The sequence below is a fragment of the Xenopus tropicalis genome, chromosome 8 (genome assembly GCF_000004195.4).
Source record: "Xenopus tropicalis strain Nigerian chromosome 8, UCB_Xtro_10.0, whole genome shotgun sequence".
NCBI classification, from domain to species: domain Eukaryota; kingdom Metazoa; phylum Chordata; class Amphibia; order Anura; family Pipidae; genus Xenopus; species Xenopus tropicalis.
In genome coordinates, this window is record NC_030684.2 from 141,315,520 (window position 1) to 141,332,826 (window position 17,307).

General features: G+C 50.3%; 3 protein-coding genes across 3 annotated transcripts in view; 2 read left to right on the forward strand and 1 right to left on the reverse strand.

Moving 5' to 3' along the window:
• Positions 1-4,051, reverse strand: part of fcrlb (Fc receptor like B) — a 32,044-nt gene extending 27,993 nt beyond the window's left edge. The window contains exon 1 of the mRNA XM_031891847.1: positions 3,895-4,051. Coding sequence (XP_031747707.1) covers positions 3,895-3,922 — 28 coding nt within the window. The 5' untranslated portion in view covers positions 3,923-4,051. The remainder of the gene's footprint in view (positions 1-3,894) is intronic.
• A 735-nt stretch (positions 4,052-4,786) lies between these two features.
• On the forward strand, positions 4,787-8,185 carry eif3f (eukaryotic translation initiation factor 3 subunit F). The gene is made up of 8 exons (NM_001016190.2): positions 4,787-4,944; positions 5,074-5,144; positions 5,713-5,792; positions 6,947-7,084; positions 7,165-7,256; positions 7,389-7,525; positions 7,606-7,719; positions 7,820-8,185. Exons 1-8 carry the CDS (start codon positions 4,797-4,799, stop codon positions 7,895-7,897), a joined length of 858 nt encoding a protein of 285 aa, NP_001016190.1. The 5' UTR covers positions 4,787-4,796; the 3' UTR covers positions 7,898-8,185.
• A 3,951-nt stretch (positions 8,186-12,136) lies between these two features.
• cfap126 (cilia and flagella associated protein 126) lies at positions 12,137-16,538 on the forward strand. The gene is made up of 5 exons (XM_031891969.1): positions 12,137-12,267; positions 14,776-14,838; positions 15,015-15,095; positions 15,350-15,526; positions 16,095-16,538. The coding sequence occupies exons 1-5, from the start codon at positions 12,241-12,243 to the stop codon at positions 16,200-16,202; spliced, it is 456 nt and encodes a 151-aa protein (XP_031747829.1). The 5' UTR covers positions 12,137-12,240; the 3' UTR covers positions 16,203-16,538.
• Positions 16,539-17,307: the final 769 nt, after the last annotated feature.

The window sequence follows — 17,307 nt, forward strand, 5'->3', positions numbered from 1 at the left end:
GGTGGGGAGGGAATGATCTTTTCATGGACAAAGGGAGGACTTTGCCGGTATCTGATTCTTGGGAGGGAATTATGGACAGAGGAAGGACTCTGGGAGGGTTTGGTGTGTGGTGATGGGAAATTTCATTTAAGAGCTGAGGCATGGCAAGCCTAACTCACTGGTGGTGATGCTGGTCTGAAATGATCGGAATATTTAGGTTTGTTTTGATTTGAATGTATTTATTATAAATTGTTAAGTTTTCACTAAATAAAAAATTCCTATCTGATCCCCCCCATTGTAAGCAGCAGTCCTGCCCTGCTTTATGGCTGAGATTCTAGCTATCTGTATAACAGAGCATTCTGTCACAGTGGCACAGATCCTATCTGATCCCCCCATTGTAAGCAGCAGTCCTGCCCTGCTTTATGGCTGAGATTCTAGCTATCTGTATAACAGAGCATTCTGTCACAGTGGCACAGATCCTATCTGATCCCCCCATTGTAAGCAGCAGTCCTGCCCTGCTTTATGGCTGAGATTCTAGCTATCTGTATAACAGAGCATTCTGTCACAGTGGCACAGATCCTATCTGATCCCCCCCATTGTAAGCAGCAGTCCTGCCCTGCTTTATGGCTGAGATTCTAGCTATCTGTATAACAGAGCATTCTGTCACAGTGGCACAGATCCTATCTGATCCCCCCATTGTAAGCAGCAGTCCTGCCCTGCTTTATGGCTGAGATTCTAGCTATCTGTATAACAGAGCATTCTGTCACAGTGGCACAGACCCTATCTGATCCCCCCCATTGTAAGCAGCAGTCCTGCCCTGCTTTATGGCTGAGATTCTAGCTATCTGTATAACAGAGCATTCTGTCACAGTGGCACAGATCCTATCTGATCCCCCCCATTGTAAGCAGCAGTCCTGCCCTGCTTTATGGCTGAGATTCTAGCTATCTGTATAACAGAGCATTCTGTCACAGTGGCACAGATCCTATCTGATCCCCCCATTGTAAGCAGCAGTCCTGCCCTGCTTTATGGCTGAGATTCTAGCTATCTGTATAACAGAGCATTCTGTCACAGTGGCACAGATCCTATCTGATCCCCCCATTGTAAGCAGCAGTCCTGCCCTGCTTTATGGCTGAGATTCTAGCTATCTGTATAACAGAGCATTCTGTCACAGTGGCACAGATCCTATCTGATCCCCCCCATTGTAAGCAGCAGTCCTGCCCTGCTTTATGGCTGAGATTCTAGCTATCTGTATAACAGAGCATTCTGTCACAGTGGCACAGATCCTATCTGATCCCCCCCATTGTAAGCAGCAGTCCTGCCCTGCTTTATGGCTGAGATTCTAGCTATCTGTATAACAGAGCATTCTGTCACAGTGGCACAGATCCTATCTGATCCCCCCCATTGTAAGCAGCAGTCCTGCCCTGCTTTATGGCTGAGATTCTAGCTATCTGTATAACAGAGCATTCTGTCACAGTGGCACAGATCCTATCTGATCCCCCATTGTAAGCAGCAGCCCTGCCCTGCTTTATGGCTGAGATTCTAGCTATCTGTATAACAGAGCATTCTGTCACAGTGGCACAGATCCTATCTGATCCCCCCCATTGTAAGCAGCAGTCCTGCCCTGCTTTATGGCTGAGATTCTAGCTATCTGTATAACAGAGCATTCTGTCACAGTGGCACAGATCCTATCTGATCCCCCCATTGTAAGCAGCAGTCCTGCCCTGCTTTATGGCTGAGATTCTAGCTATCTGTATAACAGAGCATTCTGTCACAGTGGCACAGATCCTATCTGATCCCCCATTGTAAGCAGCAGCCCTGCCCTGCTTTATGGCTGAGATTCTAGCTATCTGTATAACAGAGCATTCTGTCACAGTGGCACAGATCCTATCTGATCCCCCCCATTGTAAGCAGCAGTCCTGCCCTGCTTTATGGCTGAGATTCTAGCTATCTGTATAACAGAGCATTCTGTCACAGTGGCACAGATCCTATCTGATCCCCCCCATTGTAAGCAGCAGTCCTGCCCTGCTTTATGGCTGAGATTCTAGCTATCTGTATAACAGAGCATTCTGTCACAGTGGCACAGATCCTATCTGATCCCCCCCATTGTAAGCAGCAGTCCTGCCCTGCTTTATGGCTGAGATTCTAGCTATCTGTATAACAGAGCATTCTGTCACAGTGGCACAGATCCTATCTGATCCCCCCATTGTAAGCAGCAGTCCTGCCCTGCTTTATGGCTGAGATTCTAGCTATCTGTATAACAGAGCATTCTGTCACAGTGGCACAGATCCTATCTGATCCCCCCATTGTAAGCAGCAGTCCTGCCCTGCTTTATGGCTGAGATTCTAGCTATCTGTATAACAGAGCATTCTGTCACAGTGGCACAGATCCTATCTGATCCCCCCCATTGTAAGCAGCAGTCCTGCCCTGCTTTATGGCTGAGATTCTAGCTATCTGTATAACAGAGCATTCTGTCACAGTGGCACAGATCCTATCTGATCCCCCCATTGTAAGCAGCAGTCCTGTCCTGCTTTATGGCTGAGATTCTAGCTATCTGTATAACAGAGCATTCTGTCACAGTGGCACAGATCCTATCTGATCCCCCCCATTGTAAGCAGCAGTCCTGCCCTGCTTTATGGCTGAGATTCTAGCTATCTGTATAACAGAGCATTCTGTCACAGTGGCACAGATCCTATCTGATCCCCCCCATTGTAAGCAGCAGTCCTGCCCTGCTTTATGGCTGAGATTCTAGCTATCTGTATAACAGAGCATTCTGTCACAGTGGCACAGATCCTATCTGATCCCCCATTGTAAGCAGCAGTCCTGCCCTGCTTTATGGCTGAGATTCTAGCTATCTGTATAACAGAGCATTCTGTCACAGTGGCACAGATCCTATCTGATCCCCCCATTGTAAGCAGCAGTCCTGCCCTGCTTTATGGCTGAGATTCTAGCTATCTGTATAACAGAGCATTCTGTCACAGTGGCACAGATCCTATCTGATCCCCCCATTGTAAGCAGCAGTCCTGCCCTGCTTTATGGCTGAGATTCTAGCTATCTGTATAACAGAGCATTCTGTCACAGTGGCACAGATCCTATCTGATCCCCCCCCATTGTAAGCAGCAGTCCTGCCCTGCTTTATGGCTGAGATTCTAGCTATCTGTATAACAGAGCATTCTGTCACAGTGGCACAGATCCTATCTGATCCCCCATTGTAAGCAGCAGTCCTGCCCTGCTTTATGGCTGAGATTCTAGCTATCTGTATAACAGAGCATTCTGTCACAGTGGCACAGATCCTATCTGATCCCCCCATTGTAAGCAGCAGTCCTGCCCTGCTTTATGGCTGAGATTCTAGCTATCTGTATAACAGAGCATTCTGTCACAGTGGCACAGATCCTATCTGATCCCCCCATTGTAAGCAGCAGTCCTGCCCTGCTTTATGGCTGAGATTCTAGCTATCTGTATAACAGAGCATTCTGTCACAGTGGCACAGATCCTATCTGATCCCCCCATTGTAAGCAGCAGTCCTGCCCTGCTTTATGGCTGAGATTCTAGCTATCTGTATAACAGAGCATTCTGTCACAGTGGCACAGATCCTATCTGATCCCCCCCCATTGTAAGCAGCAGTCCTGCCCTGCTTTATGGCTGAGATTCTAGCTATCTGTATAACAGAGCATTCTGTCACAGTGGCACAGATCCTATCTGATCCCCCCATTGTAAGCAGCAGTCCTGCCCTGCTTTATGGCTGAGATTCTAGCTATCTGTATAACAGAGCATTCTGTCACAGTGGCACAGATCCTATCTGATCCCCCCATTGTAAGCAGCAGTCCTGCCCTGCTTTATGGCTGAGATTCTAGCTATCTGTATAACAGAGCATTCTGTCTGAAGAGATAAGGAATATAAGAATAATATGGCTCTTACCAATAATGACCAGGATCAGAGCCGCCATGCCGGCAGAAGCAGAAGGCACTCAGTGGGTCGGGCTGTATATAAACCCTGTTAGTTCTGTATTTGGCTCTATGTATAGAACATTTCACAACTCCCTACTCTTCCCAAACAGGGATGAAGGTTCCTTAACCCTTAAACCCCCCCCAGAGATACAGGACACTCACTGATTGGTTGTTTCTGATACTCCAGATTCCTAATCGTTTAGTGTGTTCTAAAAGGTCCTGTACGAAGCAGCCTGACAATTGGTCTTTTTTTATTCGACATTATTAGCCTTATTATTCTGTATCTTTCCAAAATGCTGCTTTGTTTGGGTTGGGGGGGGGGGTCAATTCAAGTTTCCCTTTATTTTTGTGATCAATAAACTTGAATTAGACAATATTTTTTATTGAAGTTTTAATAAATTACCCACAGTTGATTAAACAATTATATTTATTTGGCTTGTGAGGAGCTTCCCTCCCCTATGGCAGAGGTATATACTAAATATATACCAATATTTATATATAAATGTGTTTTTCAGAAACCTGAACTGGAAACGTCCACCTAATGGTTAATACTGAGATAGATAGAGACCTGGGCAGCTCCACATAAACATTAAACACCAGAACTCCCTGTATATAAGAACATTGGGAGGCGTACAGCCAATCGCAGCAATATTATTTTTGATGGACTGCTTTATGACCAATCACAGTAAAGCATTGCGCCTCGAAGGCGTCCCTCCGTAAGCGCCAATCAGGAACAAAGCGACGCGCCTAGCGTCGACGTTCCCGGCGTACGTGCAAGCACTTCCTGTATGTGGTCCAATCGGAATGCGGCGTTTTGTGACTCACTGAAGCCCCGCCCATGATCCCCCCTCTTGCGCGTCTGCCCTAGTTAAGATGGCGGCTGCCGGCTCTCTATCCGCGGCGGGATCAGCCATGCTGCACGGTCCGGTAGTGAAGGTCCATCCGGTGGTCTTAGCCTCCATCGTGGACAGTTATGAGAGGAGAAACGAAGGAGCCGGGCGGGTTATTGGCACCCTTTTGGGTAAGGGGGGGCCCTGGTTACCGTGGGGGGGTATAAGTGACGGGAGCCGCAGTGGGACAAAAAGGGTTCGTTGTGACAAGAGCTGTATTCAGTACTGAGATGTAACCATTGGTTGTTGTGTGATTACAGGGACGACAGACAAACACTCAGTGGAGGTGACCAACTGCTTCTCCGTCCCGCACAATGAGTCTGAGGATGAGGTTTGTACCATTAATAATAATATGTGGGGGTGTTTATTCAGGTGGGTGCTGCCCCCCCCCCCACTGGGCACATACAGCGGCCCTATGGCTTCAGTTTGGGGTTCAGACCGTTATTGGGTGTGTAGGTGTCTCCTACCGAGTCCGGGCTCTGACTCCTGAACCAATGTAGCTGGCTGGTAATTGGCTGCCTTGGGCTATAATGTGTTGGCAGTCAGTAGCAGCAGTGCGGGGAATCCATAGAAACTATATTTAATAACATTTGGGAAATGTACGTGTATATTGGGGAGTATTGGGGGAGTTTCCCCTGAATCACTTGCTGTAGCCTGAGTAGTGTGGGGGTTGGTCTGGGCCAGCGGGACACTGGGGGAAAAGCCTGATGGGCCCACCAACCCAGACCCAATCCCCACTGCCCCCCTCCCTTCCCCCGATTACACCCAGGGGAGTCTCAGATATACATACTCGGGGGAGGGCAGGGTAGGGTGAGAGTTGTGTCGGGCCCGCACACCCCATTCCTACCCTGTGTAGTGTTGCCCTGCTCAGTATTTCATGCCCTCTGTAATTACCCCAGGTGGCTGTCGACATGGAGTTTGCCAAGAACATGTACGAGCTGCATAAGAAAGTTACCTCCACTGAGCAGATTGTGGGCTGGTAAGTGGTACTTCCCATCCCCCCCTGCCCCAGTGTGTGTGGCGCCTCCCGTCCCCCCCCTGCCCCAGTGTGTGTGGCGCCTCCCGTCCCCCCCTGCCCCAGTGTGTGTGGCGCCTCCCGTCCCCCCTGCCCCAGTGTGTGTGGCGCCTCCCGTCCCCCCCTGCCCCAGTGTGTGTGGCGCCTCCCGTCCCCCCCTGCCCCAGTGTGTGTGGCGCCTCCCGTCCCCCCCTGCCCCAGTGTGTGTGGCGCCTCCCGTCCCCCCCTGCCCCAGTGTGTGTGGCGCCTCCCGTCCCCCCCTGCCCCAGTGTGTGTGGCGCCTCCCGTCCCCCCCCTGCCCCAGTGTGTGTGGCGCCTCCCGTCCCCCCTGCCCCAGTGTGTGTGGCGCCTCCCGTCCCCCCCTGCCCCAGTGTGTGTGGCGCCTCCCGTCCCCCCCTGCCCCAGTGTGTGTGGCGCCTCCCGTCCCCCCCTGCCCCAGTGTGTGTGGCGCCTCCCGTCCCCCCTGAGCCCAGTGTGTGTGGCGCCTCCCGTCCCCCCTGAGCCCAGTGTGTGTGGCGCTTCCCGTCCCCCCTGAGCCCAGTGTGTGTGGCGCTTCCCGTCCCCCCTGAGCCCAGTGTGTGTGGCGCTTCCCGTCCCCCCTGAGCCCAGTGTGTGTGTGGGGCGCTTCCCGTCCCCCCTGAGCCCAGTGTGTGTGTGGGGCGCTTCCCGTTCCCCCTGAGCCCAGTGTGTGTGTGTGGCGCTTCCCGTCCCCCCCTGAGCCCAGTGTGTGTGTGTGTGTGTGTGTGGCGCTTCCCGTCCCCCCCTGAGCGCAGTGTGTGTGTGTGGCGCTTCCCGTCCCCCCCCTGCCCCAGTGTGGTGTGTGGCGCTTCCCGTCCCCCCCTGCCCCAGTGTGTGTGTGTGTGGCGCTTCCCGTCCCCCCTACCCCAGTGTGTGTGGCGCTTCCCGTTCCCCCCGAGCCCAGTGTGTGTGGCGCTTCCCGTTCCCCCCGAGCCCAGTGTGTGTGTGGCGCTTCCCGTTCCCCCCGAGCCCAGTGTGTGTGTGGCGCTTCCCGTTCCCCCCGAGCCCAGTGTGTGTGTGGCGCTTCCCGTTCCCCCCGAGCCCAGTGTGTGTGTGGCACTTCCTGTCCCCTGAGCCGTGTGTGTTCTGATACGTTGCAGGTACGCCACAGGAAATGACATCACCGAGCACTCTGTTCTGATCCATGAGTACTACAGCCGCGAGGCCACCAATCCCATTCACATGACGGTGGATACCAGCCTGCAGGGGAACCGTATGAACATAAAGGCCTATATCAGGTACGGGGGCGCCAACCTCCCTCCCAACAAGCGTATGGGACGTTCCATTGGCTGAATGCCTCTCCTGCTCTTTCCCACAGCTCCCCGATGGGCGTTCCCGGCAAAACCATGGGCGTCATGTTCACCCCTCTCACCGTGCAGTATGTCTACTATGACACAGAGCGGATAGGAGGTGAGTGCCTGGTACCTGCGAGCCCTCTGGCGCCTCTAGTGGCAGCCGGGGTTCCAAGCCTGTAGGGTTTGTAGCTTTCATGCCCGCGATGCCCTACAGCATGTATATATAATCCCGTCTGTCTCCTCACAGTGGATCTGATCACCAAGACCTGCGCCAATCCCAACCGCTCCATTGGCCTGACCACTGACCTGCAGCAGGTGGGGGTGGCGGCTAACAGACTGCAGGATTCCCTCAGCACGGTACTGCAGTATGCCGAGGATGTACTGGTGAGTGCAGCTCCCATCACCCCCTCTGATTGGTTCTTACTCCCCGTTCACCCTTAACCCCTGTCTCTCTCTCTCGGAAGTCGGGGAAGGTGACGGCAGACAACACAGTCGGGCGCTTCCTGATGGATCTGGTCACCCAGGTTCCTAAGATCGACCCAGAAGACTTTGAGGCCATGTTGAACAGCAACATTAATGTAAGTGGGTCGGGCCCGACACCCACAATGCACTGCAGGCTCCGTTATACAGACTGTTGGGGTATTGGGGTTCTTATTGTTCTTTGTGTTCCGTTCCCAGGATCTTCTGATGGTCACTTACCTGGCCAACCTGACCCAGTCCCAGATCGCCCTGAATGAGAAGCTCCTCAACCTGTAACCGGCTCCGACCCGTGTTTTTACTTGGACTTGACCGACCGACGCACATTCGACGCCCAATAGAGGTGCATTCTGGGGGATTGAGACTGTTCCTATTAAATTATATTCACAGGGGATTAAAGGGCTGGGTGGGCTGCAGCAAGAACATCTATTCTGTCCCCTCCCCGTACGGAGCCCCCGATATCTCATTATGTTACAGCATCTGTCCAGCAGGGGGGGTAATTGCATTCCCTGGCAGCACAGTCACCAAAGTGTATTTTGTGGATTAATAAATAAATTAGAAAAACCACTTCATTCTATTTATTTCTCTAACCATTATGTGTATGTGCGCTGGGGGTAACTGGGCAGCAGATTATTCAAGCAGCTTCCTCCTCAGGGTTCATCTTCCTCATAGGTACCATTTCTTTTCATGTGTTTTCCCTTAATAAGACACTGGGGCTCGCTAATCAACACTTGCCCATGGGTAGTAACCCATAGCAACCAATTAGTGATTAGCTTTTTCAGCCAGCTGCATGTATATGACCCCAGCTGAGTGCTGCACAGTTTAGCCACTAGATGGCAGCAGAGGGATATCATTGCATTTTATGTTGCCAGACAACATCGGGCATGCAGTGGGGGGGCCCAAATGATTGTGGGAATTATGTACCTCCCAGCCCCCATAATGTTACCTCCCAGGTCAGTGTGAATCAAATACAGACTCGGTAAGGTTAGGAACACCCCAAAAACTGTATGTAGTATGTAGGTATATAGCCAAGGCTGGGAGAGCACTCCACTATACGGATAGGGGCTCATAGGGGGGCTATTAAGAGAGAGATATATGAGAGTATACAGATAGGGGGGCTATTAAGAGAGAGATATATGAGAGTATACAGATGGGGCACATAGGGGGGCTATTAAGAGAGAGAGATATGAGAGTATACGGATAGGGGGGCTATTAAGAGAGATATGAGAGTATACGGATAGGGGGGGCTATTAAGAGAGAGATATGAGAGTATACAGATAGGGGGGCTATTGAGAGAGATATGAGAGTATACAGATAGGGGGGCTATTAAGAGAGAGATATATGAGTATACGGATAGGGGGGCTATTAAGAGAGAGATATGAGAGTATACGGATAGGGGGGCTATTAAGAGACAGATATATGAGAGTATACGGATAGGGGGGCTATTAAGAGAGAGATATATGAGAGTATACAGATGGGGCACATAGGGGGGCTATTAAGAGAGAGATATATGAGAGTATACGGATAGGGGGGCTATTAAGAGAGAGATATGAGAGTATACGGATAGGGGGGCTATTAAGAGAGAGATATGAGAGTATACGGATAGGGGGGCTATTAAGAGAGAGATATGAGAGTATACGGATAGGGGGGCTATTAAGAGAGAGATGAGAGTATACGGATAGGGGGGGCTATTAAGAGAGAGATATGAGAGTATACAGATAGGGGGGCTATTAAGAGAGAGATGAGAGTATACGGATAGGGGGGGCTATTAAGAGAGAGATATGAGAGTATACGGATAGGGGGGCTATTAAGAGAGAGATATGAGAGTATACGGATAGGGGGGCTATTAAGAGAGAGATATGAGAGTATACGGATAGGGGGGCTATTAAGAGAGAGATGAGAGTATACGGATAGGGGGGGCTATTAAGAGAGAGATATGAGAGTATACGGATGGGGGGCTATTAAGAGAGAGATATGAGAGTATACGGATAGGGGGGCTATTAAGAGAGAGATATGAGAGTATACGGATAGGGGGCTATTAAGAGAGAGATGAGAGTATACGGATAGGGGGGGCTATTAAGAGAGAGATATGAGAGTATACGGATAGGGGGGCTATTAAGAGAGAGATGAGAGTATACGGATAGGGGGGCTATTAAGAGAGAGATATGAGAGTATACAGATAGGGGGGCTATTGAGAGAGATATGAGAGTATACAGATAGGGGGGGCTATTAAGAGAGAGATATATCAGTATATGGATAGGGGGGCTATTAAGAGAGAGATATGAGAGTATACGGATAGGGGGGCTATTAAGAGAGAGATATGAGAGTATACGGATAGGGGGGCTATTAAGAGAGAGATATGAGAGTATACGGATAGGGGGGCTATTAAGAGAGAGATATGAGAGTATACAGATAGGGGGGCTATTAAGAGAGAGATGAGAGTATACGGATAGGGGGGGCTATTAAGAGAGAGATATGAGAGTATACAGATAGGGGGGCTATTAAGAGAGAGATATATGAGTATACGGATAGGGGGGCTATTAAGAGAGAGATATGAGAGTATACGGATAGGGGGGCTATTAAGAGACAGATATATGAGAGTATACGGATAGGGGGGCTATTAAGAGAGAGATATATGAGAGTATACGGATAGGGGGGCTATTAAGAGAGAGATATGAGAGTATACGGATAGGGGGGCTATTAAGAGAGAGATATGAGAGTATACGGATAGGGGGGCTATTAAGAGAGAGATATGAGAGTATACAGATAGGGGGGCTATTAAGAGAGAGATGAGAGTATACGGATAGGGGGGGCTATTAAGAGAGAGATATGAGAGTATACAGATAGGGGGGCTATTGAGAGAGATATGAGAGTATACAGATAGGGGGGCTATTAAGAGAGAGATATATGAGTATACGGATAGGGGGGCTATTAAGAGAGAGATATGAGAGTATACGGATAGGGGGGCTATTAAGAGACAGATATATGAGAGTATACGGATAGGGGGGCTATTAAGAGAGAGATATGAGAGTATACGGATAGGGGGGCTATTAAGAGAGAGATATGAGAGTATACAGATAGGGGGGCTATTAAGAGAGAGATATATGAGAGTATACGGATAGGGGGGCTATTAAGAGAGAGATATGAGAGTATACAGATAGGGGGGCTATTAAGAGAGATATATATGAGAGTATACGGATAGGGGGGCTATTAAGAGACAGATATATGAGAGTATACGGATAGGGGGGCTATTAAGAGACAGATATATGAGAGTATACGGATAGGGGGGCTATTAAGAGAGATATGAGAGTATACAGATAGGGGGGCTATTAAGAGAGAGATATATGAGAGTATACGGATAGGGGGGCTATTAAGAGAGAGATATGAGAGTATACGGATAGGGGGGGCTATTAAGAGAGATATATGAGAGTATACGGATAGGGGGGGCTATTAAGAGAGATATATATGAGAGTATACGGATAGGGGGGCTATTAAGAGAGAGATATGAGAGTATACGGATAGGGGGGGCTATTAAGAGAGATATATATGAGAGTATACGGATAGGGGGGCTATTAAGAGAGAGATATGAGAGTATACAGATAGGGGGGCTATTAAGAGAGAGATATAAGAGAGCCCCGCCCAATACTGTGTGTCAGAGTGTTGCCCACCGGTAGAGGAGACCAGGGCTAAGTGTATGGGGAGACTCAGCCACTGGGGGGCGCTGTGGGACTTTGTGCTGTGGGGCAGCCGCTTTAGTGTTTAGCCAGAATCCCTGCCATAAAGCAAGGCGGCACTGCTGAGGCAAGAGAAACATGAGCAGCAGGAAATGGGTTCCCCCATGGGAGCAGGGAGGGCACATGGGACATGCTGATGGCAGCACTATTTACCCCTATTGATAACAGGGCTCAGAGCATGTGACATTCCCAACCAATGGGTTTGATAGCAGACTCTCTGGGGATGCTGGGAGCTGTAGTCCTATAAGACCTAGTTGGGCACACAGTGTGCTGCCTGTCAGTGGGTTTAATACAAGTAAAAGTCCTTCTGTAGGAAATGTATCTCTGTGTCTGTAACAGACTATTTCCCTGCGCTGTCTCCGCACCTCATTGGTCTACTGAGGTCACATTGTATCGCACACCGTGATCCTTCCGCACCTCATTGGTCTACTGAGGTCACATTGTATCGCACACCGTGATCCTTCCGCGCCTCATTTAATGTCACTTAATATCCCTTAATGTTATCCCTCCGCGCCTCACTGAAGTTCCAATGTCTCACTTAATGTTATCCCTCCGCCCCTCACTGAAGTTCCAATGTCTCACTTAATGTTATCCCTCCGCGCCTCACTGGCCTACTGAGATCCTACAGTGTCCCAGCGCCATACACAGAGCCCCGTAACAAACCCTACTGCCTTCCCACAATGCACTGCTCTCCCCACTCTGTAACCAGCCCAGCACTACCAACACTCCGCCATGTGGGAATGTCATGTGATCTCTTATTGGCCCGTGTGGGTGTTGTGCTTGGGATACAAGGTGACTTCTGATTGGTTGTTAGAAGGCCCTGCCTACACAAAATACTGTTGCTAGGATACGTTGTACACAGACCCGGGCTGAAAGCAGCAGTACAGGATGGCCACTCACTACAGCGCTAACCAGGTACCTACCCCTCTCTGGGGCAAATACAGATACACGGGGCTACTCACTACAGCGCTAACCAGGTACCTACCCCTCTCTGGGGCAAATACAGATACACGGGGCTACTCACTACAGCGCTAACCAGGTACCTACCCCTCTCTGGGGCAAATACAGATACACGGGGCTACTCACTACAGCGCTAACCAGGTACCTACCCCTCTCTGGGGCAAATACAGATACACGGGGCTACTCACTACAGCGCTAACCAGGTACCTACCCCTCTCTGGGGCAAATACAGATACACGGGGCTACTCACTACAGCGCTAACCAGGTACCTACCCCTCTCTGGGGCAAATACAGATACACGGGGCTACTCACTACAGCGCTAACCAGGTACCTACCCCTCTCTGGGGCAAATACAGATACACAGGGCCACTCACTACAGCGCTAACCAGGTACCTACCCCTCTCTGGGGCAAATACAGATACACAGGGCTACTCACTACAGCGCTAACCAGGTACCTACCCCTCTCTGGGGCAAATACAGATACACGGGGCTACTCACTACAGCGCTAACCAGGTACCTACCCCTCTCTGGGGCAAATACAGATACACGGGGCTACTCACTACAGCGCTAACCAGGTACCTACCCCTCTCTGGGGCAAATACAGATACACAGGGCCACTCACTACAGCGCTAACCAGGTACCTACCCCTCTCTGGGGCAAATACAGATACACAGGGCTACTCACTACAGCGCTAACCAGGTACCTACCCCTCTCTGGGGCAAATACAGATACACAGGGCTACTCACTACAGCGCTAACCAGGTACCTACCCCTCTCTGGGGCAAATACAGATACACAGGGCCACTCACTACAGCGCTAACCAGGTACCTACCCCTCTCTGGGGCAAATACAGATACACAGGGCTACTCACTACAGCGCTAACCAGGTACCTACCCCTCTCTGGGGCAAATACAGATACACAGGGCCACTCACTACAGCGCTAACCAGGTACCTACCCCTCTCTGGGGCAAATACAGATACACAGGGCTACTCACTACAGCGCTAACCAGGTACCTACCCCTCTCTGGGGCAAATACAGATACACGGGGCTAATCACTACAGCGCTAACCAGGTACCTACCCCTCTCTGGGGCAAATACAGATACACGGGGCCACTCACTACAGCGCTAACCAGGTACCTACCCCTCTCTGGGGCAAATACAGATACACAGGGCTACTCACTACAGCGCTAACCAGGTACCTACCCCTCTCTGGGGCAAATACAGATACACGGGGCTACTCACTACAGCGCTAACCAGGTACCTACCCCTCTCTGAGGCAAATACAGATACACGGGGCCACTCACTACAGCGCTAACCAGGTACCTACCCCTCTCTGGGGCAAATACAGATACACAGGGCTACTCACTACAGCGCTAACCAGGTACCTACCCCTCTCTGGGGCAAATACAGATACACAGGGCCACTCACTACAGCGCTAACCAGGTACCTACCCCTCTCTGGGGCAAATACAGATACACAGGGCTACTCACTACAGCGCTAACCAGGTACCTACCCCTCTCTGGGGCAAATACAGATACACAGGGCCACTCACTACAGCGCTAACCAGGTACCTACCCCTCTCTGGGGCAAATACAGATACACAGGGCTACTCACTACAGCGCTAACCAGGTACCTACCCCTCTCTGGGGCAAATACAGATACACGGGGCTAATCACTACAGCGCTAACCAGGTACCTACCCCTCTCTGGGGCAAATACAGATACACGGGGCCACTCACTACAGCGCTAACCAGGTACCTACCCCTCTCTGGGGCAAATACAGATACACAGGGCTACTCACTACAGCGCTAACCAGGTACCTACCCCTCTCTGGGGCAAATACAGATACACGGGGCTACTCACTACAGCGCTAACCAGGTACCTACCCCTCTCTGAGGCAAATACAGATACACGGGGCCACTCACTACAGCGCTAACCAGGTACCTACCCCTCTCTGGGGCAAATACAGATACACAGGGCTACTCACTACAGCGCTAACCAGGTACCTACCCCTCTCTGGGGCAAATACAGATACACAGGGCCACTCACTACAGCGCTACCCAGGTACCTACCCCTCTCTGGGGCAAATACAGATACACGGGGCCACTCACTACAGTGCTAACCAGGTACCTACCCCTCTCTGGGGCAAATACAGATACACGGGGCCACTCACTACAGCGCTAACCAGGTACCTACCCCTCTCTGGGGCAAATACAGATACACGGGGCTACTCACTACAGCGCTAACCAGGTACCTACCCCTCTCTGGGGCAAATACAGATACACGGGGCTACTCACTACAGCGCTAACCAGGTACCTACCCCTCTCTGGGGCAAATACAGATACACGGGACCAGTCACTACAGTGCTAACCAGGTACCTACCCTTCAGTCACCACACAGGGGCGTCGGCACCCATCAGCAGGGGCACCCACCTCATTCTGTTGTCTTTGTCTCCCTTCCACAGTACCAGAGCGCTTTCACCCCCAAACAGCTTCAGAGTTGGAATGTTCCCAAGGCATACAAGGAGGTAAGAATGGAAAGGGTTAAACTGCAGATAGAATATTGTGCTGGCTGTGCCCTTGCCTATATGAGCTTACAATCAAGGCGACACTAGCTTAACTGGGAAGCTACACACTGCTGCACTACAGTCGGTAGAACTACAACTCCCAGCATCCCCTGACTAACATTCCCTTCCTGTTTCAGCGCCCCTCCGACCATGACGGCTACACGCAGTTCATAGCCAATGAGCGGGGCCACTTGCTTCCCGGGGTCCCCCGGTCACAGGTCAGTCACACCCTCCCGTACATTATTATGGTAGAACCAGTTGTCCATGGTAATAACCAAAGCAGTTATGGCATAAGAAAGCTCTGATAGCCTCCGAGGCTGCTCTCTTCCCCATGGTCAAGTTATAAGTCCATTCCTTCAGTTACTGGCTGGCCATGGGAAAGAGAACAGCAAAGGGACAGAGTCACTAGGGGCTCTAACAGGAGCTACAGGGACTGACTGCTACTCACTAACGTTTCCTTCCGCCTTAACAGAAGAACCCATGGGGGACCTTTATAGGGACCTGGGATCTGCCCACCAAAATCCCCCCCTCCAAGGTGAGTCTGACATCCCGCTCAGCAGTGGCCTCCCGGCGCCTCACCAACTGGATCCAGAACTCAGAAGCGCTGCTCAGCGCCTGCAATGGACTCCACCCGCACATCTCCGGCAAGGTACCCACAAGCCCCAGCTGCTGTCTGTATGTGCCCAAGGGGGGAGGGGGGGGATTGGGTGGCAGGGAGATTGGATTCACTTACCCGGGGGGGGGGGGGGGGGGGGGATTCCTGCCTGACCATGGGAAAGAGAGCAGCCCAGGAGCAGGAAGTACAGAGAATCAGAGCTCTGTACCTGGGTAAGTACTGGGGGGAGATTGGATTCACTTACCCAGGGGGGGTTCCTGCCTGACCATGGGAAAGAGAGCAGCCCAGGAGCAGGAAGTACAGAGAATGACAGCTCTGTACTTAGAGTCCCTATTGTGACTTATACTAAAGGACCACGTAGGACTCACGGTGAGTTCACTCTGTATGAGCATTTCCGCTGAACTGCCTGTGAATCTTTTTAATTTGATGGTTCTTAGTGTTTGCTGCTGATCTTTCTGCCTGTTATTATATTATAAGGTACATTTGACTCCCAAACCGCTGCCCGTTTGCCGAACCACAAAAAATAGCGAATAAGAACCCGTACCTGCTTTGTACCTTTGTTTCTCACACAACTCATACATGTCCCCCCCCCCCCCAACAGGCTTCAGGGCAGACACACAGCCTGAGGGACAGCAGTGAGGAGACGCAGCAAGAAAAGGCCAAGCAAACATCCCCTTCCCGACCTGGGAGCCAGACGGGGCAGCCCTAGCAACGCCAATAGGGAACAGCCCTAGCAACGCCAGTACAGCCCAGAGAGGGATCATCCAGCAGGGAGGCTTCTCAAGCCCACCCAGAGGAACCTTAATGGTGGGACTTGTGCAAATGCTGGAATGTACCATTGCCCCTTACAATAAACAGACTTGGTTCCGTTCCCCAAATCATGTGCCTTTTGGGTCAGACCATCTCAGCTTCAGTACAGGTATAGGAACCGTTATCCAGAATGCTCGGGACCAAGGGTATTCCGGATAAGGGGTCTTTCTGTAATTTGGATCTCCATACCTTAAGTCTACTAAAAAAAAATCAATAAAACATTAATTAAACCCAACAAGATTGTTTTTCATCCAATAAGGGGTAATTATATCTTAGTTGGGATCAAGTACAGGTACCGTTTTATTATTACAGAGAAAAGGGAATCATTTAACCATTAAATAAACCCAATAGGGCTGTTCTGCCCCAATAAGGGGTAATTATATCTTAGTTGGGATCAAGTACAGGTACTGTTTTATTATTACAGAGAAAAGGGAATCATTTAACCATGAAATAAACCCAATAGGACTGTTCTGCCCCAATAAGGGGTAATTATATCTTAGTTGGGATCAAGTACAGGTACTGTTTTATTATTACAGAGAAAAGGGAATCATTTAACCATGAAATAAACCCAATAGGGCTGTTCTGCCCCCAATAAGGGGTAATTATATCTTAGTTGGGATCAAGTACAGGTACTGTTTTATTATTACAGAGAAAAGGGAATCATTTAACCATTAAATAAACCCAATAGGGCTGTTCTGCCCCAATAAGGGGTAATTATATCTTAGTTGGGATCAAGTACAGGTACTGTTTTATTATTACAGAGAAAAGGGAATCATTTAAGGGGTAATATATATATATATATATATATATATACAGGCTTTCCGTAACTCGGAGCTTTCTGGATAATGGGTTTCCGGATAAGGGATCCCACACCTGTATGTTATAGAGTGTACTATTCCTAGCATCTTAGCACTTAGTCTTGATTATTTATTTTTGATAGTTCTTAAATTATTTGCCCTCTTTGCCTACATCTCTCCAGCTTTCACTTGGGATGGGGGTCACCG

Coding starts and splice junctions, on each gene's coding strand:
- eif3f (NM_001016190.2), top strand. CDS start 4,797: ATGGCGGCTGCCGGCTCTCTATCCGCGGCGGGATCAGCCATGCTGCAC. Junction 5,145..5,712: donor ACAATGAGTCTGAGGATGAG/GTTTGTACCATT, acceptor TAATTACCCCAG/GTGGCTGTCGACATGGAGTT. Junction 7,257..7,388: donor TGACACAGAGCGGATAGGAG/GTGAGTGCCTGG, acceptor GTCTCCTCACAG/TGGATCTGATCACCAAGACC.
- cfap126 (XM_031891969.1), top strand. CDS start 12,241: ATGGCCACTCACTACAGCGCTAACCAG. Junction 12,268..14,775: donor CTCACTACAGCGCTAACCAG/GTACCTACCCCT, acceptor TCCCTTCCACAG/TACCAGAGCGCTTTCACCCC. Junction 14,839..15,014: donor TTCCCAAGGCATACAAGGAG/GTAAGAATGGAA, acceptor TTCCTGTTTCAG/CGCCCCTCCGACCATGACGG.